The following is a 13951-nucleotide window of genomic DNA, read 5'->3' as shown; positions in this document are numbered from 1 at the left end:
CTACATTTCATATATCTGACAGGGACTTATATCCAGAATACATAAATACTTCTTACAACTCAACAATAAAAAGACAATAAAGACAAAACTCAATTTTAAAAATGGAAAAAAGCCCAGCCTGTGTATCTCAATGGATTGAGTGTCCTCTCTTGGACAGAGGTCCTGGTTCAATTCCCAGTGAGGACACAGGCTCAGGTTATGGGCTCAATCCCCACTACGGGGCGTGCAGGAGGCAGCCAATAGATGTATCTCTCTCACATTGACGTTTCTATCTCTCCCTTTCTCTCTAAAAAAATAAACAGAAACGTATTTAAAGAATAATAATAAAAGATATCTGACTTTTAAAAAATGGAAAAAATATATATGAACAGATACTGCACTGAAGGTGCTCGTTGTCATTAGTCATTAAAGAAATACAAATTATAACCGCAATGAAATATTTCACACACATTTAGAATGGCTATAATAAATATACAGATGATAAGAAATGTTGGTGAGGATGTAGAGAAACAGACACCCTCCTACACTGCTGGTGGAAATGCAAAATAGTAATGCCACTTTGGAAAACAATTTTATAGTTTCTTAAAAAGTTAAGAATAAATTTGCTATATAATCCAGTCATTCCTATCTTAAGCATATATCAAAGAGAAATGAAAATATATGTCCACACAAAGACTTGCGCACGAATGCTCTTAGCAGCATTATTCGCAATAGCCAAAAATTGAAAACAAACTACATGTCTATCAACTAGTGAGTAGATAGACAAAATATGTGATACCCATAAAATGGAATACTATTTGGCAGTAAAATGCAATGAAATACTGATACATGCTACAATATGGATGAACCTCAAAAATAATATGATAAGTGAAGGAAGCCAGGCAAAAAAGGCCACATATTGTATGATTTCATTTAAATGAAATGTCCAAAATAGGCAATTATACAGAGCCAGAAAGTAGATTACTGGTTACCTGGGGCTGAGAGTGGGAATGAGGATTAATTATAAATGAGGATGAGGGATCTTATTAGGGGAGTGGAATTGATTATATAAAACTGATTATAGTGAAAGCTAAACCTTTTGGTAAAGTTACTAAAACGATTTAATTATACACTTGAAATGGATGAATTTTATGATATGTAAAAAAAAATCACAATAAAGCTGTTATAAATAGGAAAATAACAGGAGAGAAAAATGGGTGAGGGATACACAGGAACTCTGCACTATCTTTGTAATTTTTCTACAAATCTAAAGTTATTCTAAAATAAAAATGTATTTAAAATTATCAAGAATATGTTTCTAAATTGATATCAGCATTTGGCAGTCCCTATCTATGTGAAAAGACATTTACAAAATAAAATAGATAAAATAGCATTACAAATCAGCAGTAACAGATGAACATTAGGAACATTTTTGATAATAGGGAACACTGTGGGCCCCAATTAAACAAATTGTTAGCCCCCCCCCAAATTCCATTATTCACACTAGCAGTCATGTATTATAAAAAGTACTCTACTATTATTATATTTTGAAATTAATGAATAAACATTTGTTAAAATTTGTTTTCCCTCTTGTTATATAAGTACCTAAAAATTATCCAGGATTTTGCTTTTTGGCTCGCAAAGCCTAAAATATTTACTCTCTAGCTGTTTACAGAAAGTTTGTCAAGCCCTGTTCTACACCATAACAAGATAAATATAACATAATCAGTCTCTTTCTTGAATGTATTTTTATCATTAACTAATTTTGGCACACTGCTCTTCTGGATATGCCCTATAAAGAATAAGCCTTGCATCTCATCTGTTATGGCACTATATGGGATTTCCATAAACAAAAACACTATTAGCTTAATAGTTCTAGCAAAGCCTCGATGTCATTGTTATAACCACAACATTAAAGGGCCAACACCATACCTCATTTTCAAGATGACCCTCATCAAGTTGTGATGTCACCAGGCCATGAACACCGAGGGCTCCTATGGCATCACAACCTGCCTTTGGCATCACCCTGGCACATCATCTTACTATGGTGCCATATGCTATCACTGCTGTGATAGAATTCTGTCCTGATGCCTCTCAGACAAGATGTCACAATAATCCCTACTTCTTTCCACTCCTGTTCCGGCAACAAGGAGGGGGAGGGTGGCCACAGCCACCAGTAAGAGCTCAGGGGATACTACTCAGCTCCTACTGTTGTCCCTTCCGCCTGCCACTGCAGGTCAGGCCCCCCATGGGACAGGATCTCTAGGCTCCCATAACTCTCTTGCCATAATTCCACACCCATTTCGCGTGGCCGACTCAGTGCCCCGCAGTGACCACCCACCCCGGTTCCACACGAAGCGGGTCCCAGTACCTGACTCCATTCTCCAGCTGTCATCCTGGGCCAATTCCACTGGCCACTTGACTACGGTGGCCGCGAGGGCCCCTGGGACTTGTAGTTCCGCGCTGCTCAGGGCAGAGTTGAGGAGAGCCGCAAAGAAGCCTCCCAGCCGGGAACTGAGCTCAAACTGCAACTCCCAGAGGCGCCCTGCGATGAGGAAAGGAGCAACGGAACGAGGAAGATCAGTGATTGGTGGAGCTCCATCGGTTCTTTTGATTGGCAGTAGGAGCCGCTGCGTGAGGGCGTTGGTCCTGCCGCACGGCAGGAAGATCCTGGGAAAGCGAAATGGAGGGGTTTGTGTCTAACCTAATGGTCTGCAATCTGGCCTACAGCGGAAAGCTGGAGGAGTTGAAGGAGGAGATCCTGACTGATAAATCCCTGGCTACTAGGACTGACCAGGTAAAACATCACTGGGACCTTTTCACAGACGCCAGCGGTGACGTAGGCCAACGTGGCTGCCTGGCGCGGCCCAAGCGGAGGCAGGTTCCCTGAGGGCCAGATTCCCGCCCCTGTCGCCCCATCCTCACCCCAGGTCACCTCGGGACTCAGAGCTAGCCCCGCAAATCTCAGACTTTTTTTTTTTTTTTTGGCCATTACTTAGCTCGCTGAATTTTGGATATTTCTAGAACGTTTACTGCGTTTCTCAGAAATGCCCAGTCTTTCAAATATCCCGGAGGAGGAATGCTTTTTTTATTTTTATTTTTACAAGTGATTTTATTCAACGAAACACATGTAACTAAACGCCTCTTCTGTTCCAGTTTGCTAGGAGTTGGGAGTCAGTCGAGTGATAGAAGCGGACATGCATAAAAGTAATCCCAAATCATATGTCCGATTACAAATTGTGTTTAAAAACTCGGGAGAGAAGTTTATGTAGGGCTTCCAGAACATGTGATGGGAGGACCTGCTTTAATATCCCTTAGAAAAGCCGAATGTTATCATTGAAAAGGCTTTAGAAAGGAGGTTAGACCTTGCAGGATGAGTGAGATTTCCTTGGAGGATGAATGGGCATTCTAGGCAAAGACAGAACAAAAGTGAATGGACTTTGGGAAGTCTTTATTTCTGCCCTCCTGCTCAAAGGACCCTCATGCTTTCACCCTGAGTTTCTAAGCAAGATTCACAGTGTCCTTAATAAGCCAACAAGTATTTATAGGTTGTCTTCTATTTAACAGGCACCATGGTAAGCACTAGTGAGAGACAGTGTCACATACTTAGAGATTTCCTTTTTGTGTTTTTGGGAAGAGGATTAGAAGTCCAGGAGACTTTTTTTTTCCTGGAACTTTTCTTTGTTGCTTAACCTGAAAAGGACTTTTCCTTTGCCTAATTTATCTTCATTATCGTCTGGCAATATTTAATACTTTAACTTAATCTAATAGTATTAAATTAAGATCAAATAATACTTCCAAACATTCTTCATCAAGTCAATGGCATAAAAAGGGGGAAGCTATTCAAGATCAAGAGACTTAAGAAACATAAGCAAATGCAACTTGTAGACCTTCTATGGATCCTGCTTGAAACAAGCCAAATGCAAAAAGGCATTTGGGACAACTGGGGAAATCTGAATACAGAATGTGTATTAGATGTTATAAAGGAGTCAGTGTTAATTTTTTATTTTTTTTTAAAGTTAATGTAATTTTTTTTAATCCTCACCCAAGGATATTTTTACTTTTATCATCAGATAGAGTAGGAGGGAGGTAGGGAGTGAGGGAGGGAGGGAGAGATAGGGAAAGAGAGAAACATCGATATTCCCACATGACCCTACCAGGGCTGGGACAAACCCCAACCAAGTTTGTGCCCTTGACTGGAATTGAATCTGAGTCTTTGGTCCGCAAGCCAACACTCTATCCGCTGAGCCAAACTGCCAGGACAAATTATGTTTATTTTAATACGTCTAATAATGCTCTCAGAGCTATGTAGGAAAGTATTCTTGTTTTTTAGATACTGAAATATTTAGGGATGAAAAGTCATGATATTTAGGATTTGTTTTTAAAAGCCTCAGCAAGGAAAAATTTTGATTAAGCAAATATGGCAAAATATTAAATCTAGGTGATAGGCATATGGGTTTCTATTATATTCCCTCTATATGTGTTTGAAATTGCGTGTTATAAAGTTTAAAATGATATTTTCTTTTACATGGGGCTAAGAAATATAGCAGTCAATGCAAAAAGGGATTTCGATTGAGAAATATAACTCCTAGCTTATTATTATTTTTTAAATAATGTTGCTCTCCAATTCTGTGTGTGGTGTGTTTTTATAAACAGATATACAGATAATCTCAACTAGTTTTATTAACATTTTTTCCACATAAGATACATTTGTTCTTTCTAGAGAATCTAGAAATTTCAGAGTCAGACAGACAGCAATTTGTGTCCCAACTTCACCATTTACTAGCTCTGTGACCTTGGACAAGTTGCTTACCCTCAGGAGTCTTAGTTTTCTCATCTGTAAAATGGGGATAATAACCACTGTATAGGATCGTGGGGATTAATGAGACATTTAAAACTAGCAGTGCCTGACATAAATAATGAAATAGTAAACAGCGAAAACCAAAGCATTCAAATTAGTTTCTTACTCTACTGCTTTCATGGCTGTATTCTGCTCAGAATTACTTATATCCATCAATGTATTCTCCCCATGTTACTAAAACCTTGTTCTCTTATATTAGTAATATGGTTTAAGGTTACCTACCTGAGGATCCAGAACTCTCCACTTGTTTCCAAACTATAGATTTGCTGGCCCCAATCTTACTTTTTTCTGCTTTCCTGCTTAGTTCTTCTATTTTTCTTTAAGAATTTTGATCTTATTCTCTCTTTCTCATGTAGGACAGCAGAACTGCATTGCATTGGGCGTGCTCAGCTGGACATACAGCAATTGTTGAATTCTTGTTGCAACTTGGAGTGCCAGTGAATGATAAAGATGACGTGAGTACTAGGCAGAATTGATAAATTCCCAGTTATCTGTAGTCTCCAGACTGGTGTTTACTGAAGCCTGAGTATTAAGCGTACAAACAAAATTGTAACCTTTATTACTAAGAAATTACAGTTTGGCCCTGGTGACCAAGCACAGGACTAGTGGTTGCATTATTTTAAAATATTGGTTTTGCCACTAAGCCTGTAGTATAAGGTAAATATGCAGATCAAGGCTTATTACCTGTATCAGACTACAGAACTTGTCTATTATGTTAGAAGTTTGTTTTTGGTAAAGAGTGCCTGAATATGAGGACCTGAATATCTTGTTTGTTATATAGAGATTTATTGTAATGATTTTGGTTATACTAAGATAAGACTTATGAAGAATAAGCATGAAAACTTTTTTGTAGGCAGATTCCTTTTCAAGGATGTTCACTGAAGTAATACTTACATTAGCAAAGAAATGAAAACAGTTTAATAGAGGAAGAGTTGGAATCAGTAGGTATGTCCATGTGATAAAATAATATGCAACCGATAAAGTTATGATTCTGAAGAATGACATAGAAAAATTCTTACAAGATGATAAGTGGAAATTGTAAAAAATGCAACTCTCAGAACTTGATATTCTATGATCGCAATTACGGAATAATGTTTCTTTTCAACCATTCACACACAACTCTTTGTAAACCCTGCCTAAATGTTATCATTGATTCCTGTGCCTTTCCTCCGTGGTTTTTGCACTGCCCACGTCTTTTACAGGCTGGTTGGTCTCCTCTTCACATTGCTGCTTCTGCTGGCCGGGATGATATTGTAAAAGCTCTTCTGGGAAGAGGTGCTCAAGTGAATGCTGTCAATCAAAATGGCTGTACTCCCCTACATTATGCAGCTTCCAAAAACAGGCACGAGGTAGGTTTTATTCCTCTGCCACTTCTTTTGTGTTCTAAACCTGTACACAAACACAAATAGATCTCTGAATTGTTTTCTTCTCTGCCTTTCCAGATCGCTGTCATGTTACTGGAAGGCGGGGCTAATCCAGATGCTAAGGACCATTATGAGGCCACAGCAATGCACCGGGCAGCAGCCAAGGGTAACTTGAAGATGATTCATATCCTTCTGTACTACAAAGCATCCACAAATATCCAAGACACTGAGGGTAACACTCCTTTGTAAGTGACAAGTAGCAGTCATTTGTATTCTACCTGACATTAACCCTCTTGCACTAATTCTTATACATCGTTTCCTTTTTTTATTCTTCTTGTAAATATAATACATGTTTATGGCAAAAACATTTTGAAAGTACACAAAAGTATAAAGATAAAAATTAAATATGCCTCTCATCTTGCCACCCAGTATCAACCACTGATAACATTTTTATGTATTTTCTCCCAATCTTTTATTTGCAACTGCATATTTTATTATTTTTTTTGTAAAATTGAGGTCATACTGTGTATGAACTTTTATATCTCGTTCTTTTTAGCTAATGTTATTAAGTATTTTTTAAACATGTTTAAATGGCTATATACAATTCCACTTTGTGGATGTTTCATAATTATTCCTATATTACTGTATATTTAAAGTGTTTTGAGTTTTCCACTATTATAAATAATGCTCCATTGACCAACTTTATATAAAAATTTGTGGCTATATTGCTGATTATTGCCTTAGTATAGACTTCTAGAAGTAGAATTGCTGGGTCAACAAACACATTTTAAGACTGTTGCTATATACTGGAAAATTGCTTCCAGAGGAATATCATTGTACCCTCTCAGCAGCAGTTTGAGGGTGACTATTACCCCCCCATCAACACTGAAAATATCCTTTTATTATATAAAAGAGGTCATAGTTGTAATTTACATTTTTATTATCAGTAAATAGAAACATTTTTAATGCCTATGACCAATTATATTTCTTTTATCAGTTGTAACTTTATGTGTCCCGTTTTCTTTCCTTTTGGGGAATTAATTTATTTTTACTCATTTTTTAAGTACCCTTGACTTGACATAGCAAAAATATTAACCTTCTGCCATGTTAGCTGAAAATATTTTTCCAGTTTTCCAATTGTTCGTGATTTTTTTTTAAATAACAGAAGTCAAATCTATGTAGTCAAACCTAGTAATCTTTCCTCATGACCAGAAAGTATTTCCTCACCCTGAAATTAGTTAAATATTCACTTGTATTTTATTGTAGCAGGGTTTTAGTTGAGATTTATTGTTACTGTTTTTCATTTAACTCAAATCCATTTGGAACTGATTTATGTGTATGGCCTAAAGCCATCATCTACCTTGATATTTTTTCTGCAGTACTTGGCCATTTTTCTTCTTCTTTATTGAATGGTGACTTTGTTGTTGTTGTTGTTAATCCGGTATTTTTCCATTGATTTTTAGATAAAGTGGAAGGAAGGGAGGAAGAGAGAGAGAGAGAAACATGGATGTGAGAGAGACACATTGCTTGGTTGCCCCCCGCATGACCCCGACCAGGGCCAGAGATTGAACCTGCAACCCACATATGTGCCCTTGAATGGGAATCAAACCCATGACCCTTCAGTCCGTGGGCCAACGCTCTAACTACTGAGCCAAACCAGCCAAGGCGAATGGTAACTTTTTTGAACCAGAAATTCTGAGTCTTCTTTTTAGTCCAAAGTGAGATTCAACATATTCTAATTTGACTTTAAACCAACTTTTAAAAAATAATCTTTTCTTAATAATTAGTTTTTAAAATATTTTCTGTAGTTCTGAGTGACTCTGTTCAGAAAGACTTGCATATAGCTCTTTTTTCCATAACAAGAAAGGCAAGTTGGCCTGGAGAAATCTAGAAGTCAGGCTGTATAGGGGCTGGGAAGAGCTTAGGATTTACAAACTCATCAACTTATCGACAATATTAAATACTTATCTTAAGTAACTTGGAGTAGTTACTTAACCTTCCTGAGTCTTAACTTCCTCATCTGTAGTATGAGGATAATAATTCCTTCCTCAGTAGACTCTTGTGAGATTTAAATAAAATAACATGTAAGTGCCTAATACCTTGCCTGGCAAACTGGAAGTGCCCAACAAGGTTCTCTCAGTTACCGCTCAGTCTGCAAATCATAGGCAAGGACTTTAACTACTGTCACCATTTCAGCGGTAAAATGGTGATAGTAACACCTTGCAAACTTACAAGGTGGATATAAGGATCAAATGAGTCTGGCCAGTGTGGCTCAGTCGTTGAGCATCAACCCATGCACCAAGAACTCGCTGGTTTGATTCCCGGACAGGGCACATGCCCGGGTTGTGGGACAAATCCCCAATGGGGGGGGCATGCAGGAGGCAACCAGTCCATGTTCTCTCTCATCAATGTTTCCATCTCTCCCCCTCCCTTCCTCTCTCTCTAAACAATAAAGAAAAAATGTATTTAAAAGATCAAATGAGATAAACTTTTAAACTGCTTTTCTAAAATATGAACCATACAAATTCCTATTAGCTGATTATGAATAGGGGCTTTTCTAAATTCAAACCCTGAATGATTGCATGTGCTTGGTGTAAATTACTTTTAATCTCACTAAAATAAGGAAGTTGTTTCTTAGGCTGACATTTATATTTCTTCTTTTATTACAGTAGGATCACAATTATGATTTATGATCTGGTATTATAAGACTATTTTACTGAATTTTAACTTAAAAACACTCTTCCCCACGCAAACTGATTTTTTTTTCCTGATTAACTTTCCAATATTACACTACCTAATAATATGTACTTTAGTGTACCTATCTGGAAATCCTAGCCATTGTGTAGAAGTAGTAGTGATTTATCGGTCTTTGTGGTCCTCAATTTCAGACACTTAGCCTGTGATGAGGAGAGAGTGGAAGAAGCAAAACTGCTGGTGTCCCAGGGAGCAAGTATTTACATTGAGAATAAAGAAGAAAAGACACCTCTGCAAGTGGCCAAAGGTGGTCTGGGTTTAACACTCAAGGGAATGGTGGAAGGTTAAGCAGCTTGGATTTATTCTTACTTTGTATGTTTTATGGTTGTTGTCAGTGTCCTGGAAACAAATGTATTTTGTGCACAAGACATCATCTATGAATGATGAAGTTTTTTTCACCTTCAAAGTCTTATAACCATTTGGAATATTGTTCCTACTGAGATATTTGTTCTGAGTTTACAGTTTGCTTTCCAGGTACCAAATAACTGTTGAAATTGTTTTACTATTGTTGTATAATCTAGATGGAATTTTGGTTAATTTTGAGTAAGTGATTCTGTGGCAATTGTGAAACTTTAGCACTCTACCATGCACCCTCAGTCCCCCTCTGAGGCAGAACAACCCCAGTAGCCTCAGGTCAGTTGTTCTGCCAAATGGTTTTAGGTAGATTCTAGAATGTTCCTTCTGTCCAGTTGAAACACATCCTAACTCGTTTTTCAAGTTCACTCAGAGGCCTATACCAAAAGTTTGTGTTTTCAACAGTACGTTTAATTTATTTTCATTATAGGAGGAATACTTACATATTTGAGAGGACCAAATTTTCAGTTGGAGGGCCTGTTATTTCAAGTTTGGTATTCAGAAGCACTAATATAATGAAAAATGATAGGCTGTATACCCTTGTATCTTTTTAATGAGCTATGTCCCTCCATAAAATGTGATGTGTTGTTTTTAAAAAGGAAGTTTTAAAGTACCTATGTTAAGTCATCCTGTATTGAAAAGAAAGTAAAACTTGTTAACATGCTTTGTTACAAAACTGTACTTTGATTTGTATTTCAGAAACTAAAAAAATAAAATGTTGAGAGACTTTCCCAATTTTTCTTTCAAATCAATTAAATGCCCACTGAAACCTTAAAGTACTTCATAAAGACGTTTCTCAATTTCTGGTAGCTCTAAAGTCAATAAAATTAGTGAAGCTTGAACTGAAGCTAAAATCTTTAAAAACAGTAATTTTCTGAATTGTTAATTAAATGAGGAGCCAAAGGAAATTAATAAATATAAACATCTCAATTTGGGGCAATACTCTTAAACTAGTCATATAATCTAATGATTTCCAAGTGACTTCAGATTATTTTTTTATTTGATCTTATGCTGCAAATATTGCTTAAGGTAACTGAGCCCACAAACTTACATTCATTTAGGGTCAGAGACAAAATGACTGGTAACTAAAATGACTTTTGTAAACACAGACTGTGTTGTTGACTTGCAAACCCCTTTTATATAAATATTTTGAGTGCTGACCTTTACAGACATTAATCAAGAAAGCATCCTCTTAATGAAGCTGAACTTTGTTTACTGAATACCAGGGATAGAATTGATGATAGGGGAAATAATTTATTTCCAGTATTTTTTAGCATGATTAAAGTTGTAAAAACACAGCCTGTTAGGACTGAAGGAATTTACTCTTCACAAATACAGTCAATCTTCGATTCTCAAACATCTCCCATTTTAAACAATTCAGTTCTCAACCAAGTTGTTCACAAAATAAATTTAAAAATATCTCAGTTGTCCAATAAAACTTTGGTTCTTGACCTCACAACCCTTTCATGCTGAGACCTATATGATCAGTCACACATCTCTCAGGCAATGCATGAGTATGAGTCAGTTTACCACTAAACCTCACATTAACATCCCAGGAAATTGTGCTGTGAATATTTCACCCTGAGTTTCTAAGCAAGATTCACAGTGTCCTTAATAAGCCAACAAGTATTTATAGGTTGTCTTCTATTTAACAGGCACCATGGTAAGCACTAGTGAGAGACAGTGTCACATACTTAGAGATTTCCTTTTTGTGTTTTTGGGAAGAGGATTAGAAGTCCAGGAGACTTTTTTTTTCCTGAAACTTTTCTTTGTTGCTTAACCTGAAAAGGACTTTTCCTTTGCCTAATTTATCTCTTCCCACCCTCTCCACACCTTTCCCTTTGAGGTTCATTACTGTAAAAACCAATTTGTACTTCTTAATCCCTTTACCTTTTTTGGCTATCACCCCAACCCCTTCCCATCTGGCAACCAAAAAGAAGTTCTCTGCATCTATGAGTCTGTTTCCATTCTGCTTGCTCATTTTGTTTGTAGATTCAATTGTTGATAGATGTGTATTTATTGCCATTTTATTGTTCATATATTTGATCTTCAATAAGATCTTTCAACATAGCATATAATACTGGTTTGGTGTTGATGAACTTTAGATTTTTCTTGTCTGGGAAACTATATGTCCATCAATTCTAAATAATAGCTTTGCAAGATAGAGTAATCTTGGTTGCAGGTTCTTGCTTTTCATCACTCTGAATATTTCTTGCCACTCCCTTCTGGCCTGCAAAGTTTATTTTAATAAATCAGCTGACAGTCTTATGGGAGCTCCCTTGTAGGTAAATAACTACTTTTCTCCTTCTGCTTTGAATATTCTCTTTGTCTTTAACCTTTTGCATTTTGATTATGTATTGGCTTGGTGTTGGCCTCTTGGGGTTCCTCTTGTTTGGGAATTTCTGTGCTTCCTGGACTTCTATGTCTGTTTCCTTCACCAAGTTAGGGAAGTTTTCTGCCATTATTTTTTCAAATAGTTTTCAATTTCTTGCTCTCTCTTTTCTCCTTCTGGCACCCCCATGATGTGAATGTTCATACGCTTGAAGTTGTCCCAGAGGCCCCTTACACTATCCTCATTTTTTGGATTTCTTTTTCTTTTAGCTGTTCTGATTGGGTGTTTGTTTCTGGTTTTGTTTTGTTTTGTTTTGTTTTGCTTCCTTACATTCCAAATCAATGGTTTGCTTCTTGTCTTCACATAACTCTGCTATTGATTCTCTCTAAATTATTTTTTTAATTTCAGTTAATGCATCCTTCATTTTTGACTGGCCCTTTATTATGCTCTTGAGGCCCTCACTAAGTTCCTTGAGCATCCTTATAACCAGTATTTTGAACTCAGCATCTGTTAGATTGCTTATTTCCATTTTGCTTAATTTTTTTCCTGGAGTTTTGTTCTGTTCTTTCATTTGGGACATGTTTCTTTGTCTCCTCATTTTGGCTGCCTCCCTGTGTTTGTTTCTATGTATTAGGTATAGTTGCTATGTCTCCTAGGTTTCCTAGGGTGGCCTATTATAGTAGATGTCCTATGGGGTCTAGTTGCCCAGCCTCCCTGATCACTTTTATTACCCAAGGTGGGCCCTTGAGATACACCCCTTGTGTGGGCTGTACACCCTTTTGTTATAATTGAGTCTTGATTTCTGTTGGCACATCAATGGGAGGGATTTACTCAGGTTGATTAGCTGCAAGGACTGGCTATGCCCACTGACCACTAACCTCTGATTACCTTGGTAGATCAACTGGGCAGGGGCCCACCACACAGAGCAAGACTTACTTCAGCAGGGTTCTGGTACCCACTGAGTCCACTCCTTGAGTATGTCGCTTCTGGAGATACTCAAGGAGTGCTTCACCATGGCCTGAAGCTGTAACTGGGTGTGCTGGCTCTGAGGCAAGGTCAGCCACTGCCTGTGTTTTACCTGGGGCCACCAGACATAAGCTACAAAGCAATGTGCCAATGGCTGCTTCTTGTGCTGGGCTTGGAGGTGCTCAGGAACAGCCAAGCTGTGAATCAAGGCTGGCTGCTTCTAGTGCCAGGCCTGGGGCCTCTTATGGCAGAGTATGGCTCACTGAGGCCAGATGCTGCTTGTTTGAGAGAATTTAGAAAACTCTGAAGCAGGATCCAAGACAGGCCAATCCTATGGTAAAGCCACTGGAAATAGCTTGGGTGGGTCTGATATTTGGGTGGGGCAGGGCTTCAGGAAATCACCACGGTGGGACAAACAGTATGAGCCAGGTTGCTGGAGTCCAAGATATGAAGACCATCAGCCAGGCCCCATGGGGGAAGGGCTCACCAAAGTAACAAGGGCCTCCACCAGCATGTCTGTCCAGAAGAAAGCTGCCTCTCCAGCTGTGGCCCCACTGGTCTTCCTCATATATTTTTGGTGCCTTTCAAGCCGCCTCCCCAATGCTGGAGCCCAGAAGTAGCTAGTTCAAGTAAGTCAATGCACAGACCCATAAAGAGGGACTGCCTGGGATTCTAGAAGCCTCAGCCTCCCTGAGCCTCAATTCCTGCTGGTTTTTACAGCCCCAGAAGTTATGGGGACTTCTCTTCCTGGCACAGGAACCCTGAGCTGGGAGGCCTGGTGTGGCATGGGGTTTCCTTGCTCCTCAGAGGGGGCCTTCACAAGACATCTTTCCTAATTTTTATCTGCCACACATAGGTGTGGGACCAGCCCGTTCACACCTCCACCCCTCCCACCAGTCTTGATGTGGCCTCTTCTTTAATTTTATAGTTGTAGGACCTCCATTCAGATTGATTTCAGGTGGTTCTGAATGATAGTTGTTCTGTAGTTTAGTTGTAATATTGATGTGGTTGTGGGAGGAGGCGAGTACTGTGTTTACCTACACTCCATCTTTACCAGAAGCCTCTCCAAATTGCTTCTCAAACAGCCTTTGAGAACAAAGTAAGTTTAAGAACCAAGGTTCCACTGTATAGGGTTCACTGTCTGTGGTAAAATAAATTATCCTACTTCTTTAATAAGCAATACAGATGGAACTAAGCCTCAGACAATTTGTAGGCTATTGACATTTTAAATGAAGTGACTTGTAAATCACTGATTTGTATAAACTACAGATATTGATGGCATTGAATACTGATCAGATTGCATTCATTATCTTCTCTAAATTCTTTGTTTTTAAACCAAAA

General features: G+C 38.1%; 2 protein-coding genes across 5 annotated transcripts in view; one reads left to right on the top strand and one right to left on the bottom strand.

Moving 5' to 3' along the window:
* The window catches only part of ATG4A (autophagy related 4A cysteine peptidase), a 67490-nt gene extending 62216 nt beyond the window's left edge, over positions 1-5274 (bottom strand). Inside the window, exons 1-2 of one of the 3 annotated variants that reach the window (XM_036270531.1) lie at positions 5063-5274; positions 2351-2649 (exon numbers count right to left, since the gene is read on the bottom strand). In XM_036270531.1, the coding sequence (XP_036126424.1) occupies positions 2351-2360 (10 nt within the window). In that variant the 5' untranslated portion in view covers positions 2361-2649; positions 5063-5274. The remainder of the gene's footprint in view (positions 1-2350; positions 2650-5062) is intronic. The other 2 variants (XM_036270532.1, XM_036270534.1) reach the window with 2 other exon arrangements.
* Positions 2609-10032, top strand: PSMD10 (proteasome 26S subunit, non-ATPase 10). 2 transcript variants are annotated; one of them, XM_036270537.1, is made up of 5 exons: positions 2609-2776; positions 5197-5295; positions 6043-6189; positions 6283-6370; positions 9093-10032. In XM_036270537.1, exons 1-5 carry the CDS (start codon positions 2663-2665, stop codon positions 9098-9100), a joined length of 456 nt encoding a protein of 151 aa, XP_036126430.1. In that variant the 5' UTR covers positions 2609-2662; the 3' UTR covers positions 9101-10032. The 2 variants fall into 2 exon arrangements, with proteins under 2 accessions (XP_036126430.1, XP_036126429.1); XM_036270536.1 differs by having other exon boundaries at positions 6283-6449.
* The last annotated feature ends 3919 nt before the right edge of the window (positions 10033-13951 follow it).

The sequence above is a fragment of the Molossus molossus genome, unplaced genomic scaffold, assembly GCF_014108415.1.
Source record: "Molossus molossus isolate mMolMol1 unplaced genomic scaffold, mMolMol1.p scaffold_m16_p_2, whole genome shotgun sequence".
NCBI lineage: Eukaryota > Metazoa > Chordata > Mammalia > Chiroptera > Molossidae > Molossus > Molossus molossus.
The sequence above is the reverse complement of the archived record's forward strand: the minus strand, read 5'-3'. Positions and strand labels throughout refer to the sequence as shown.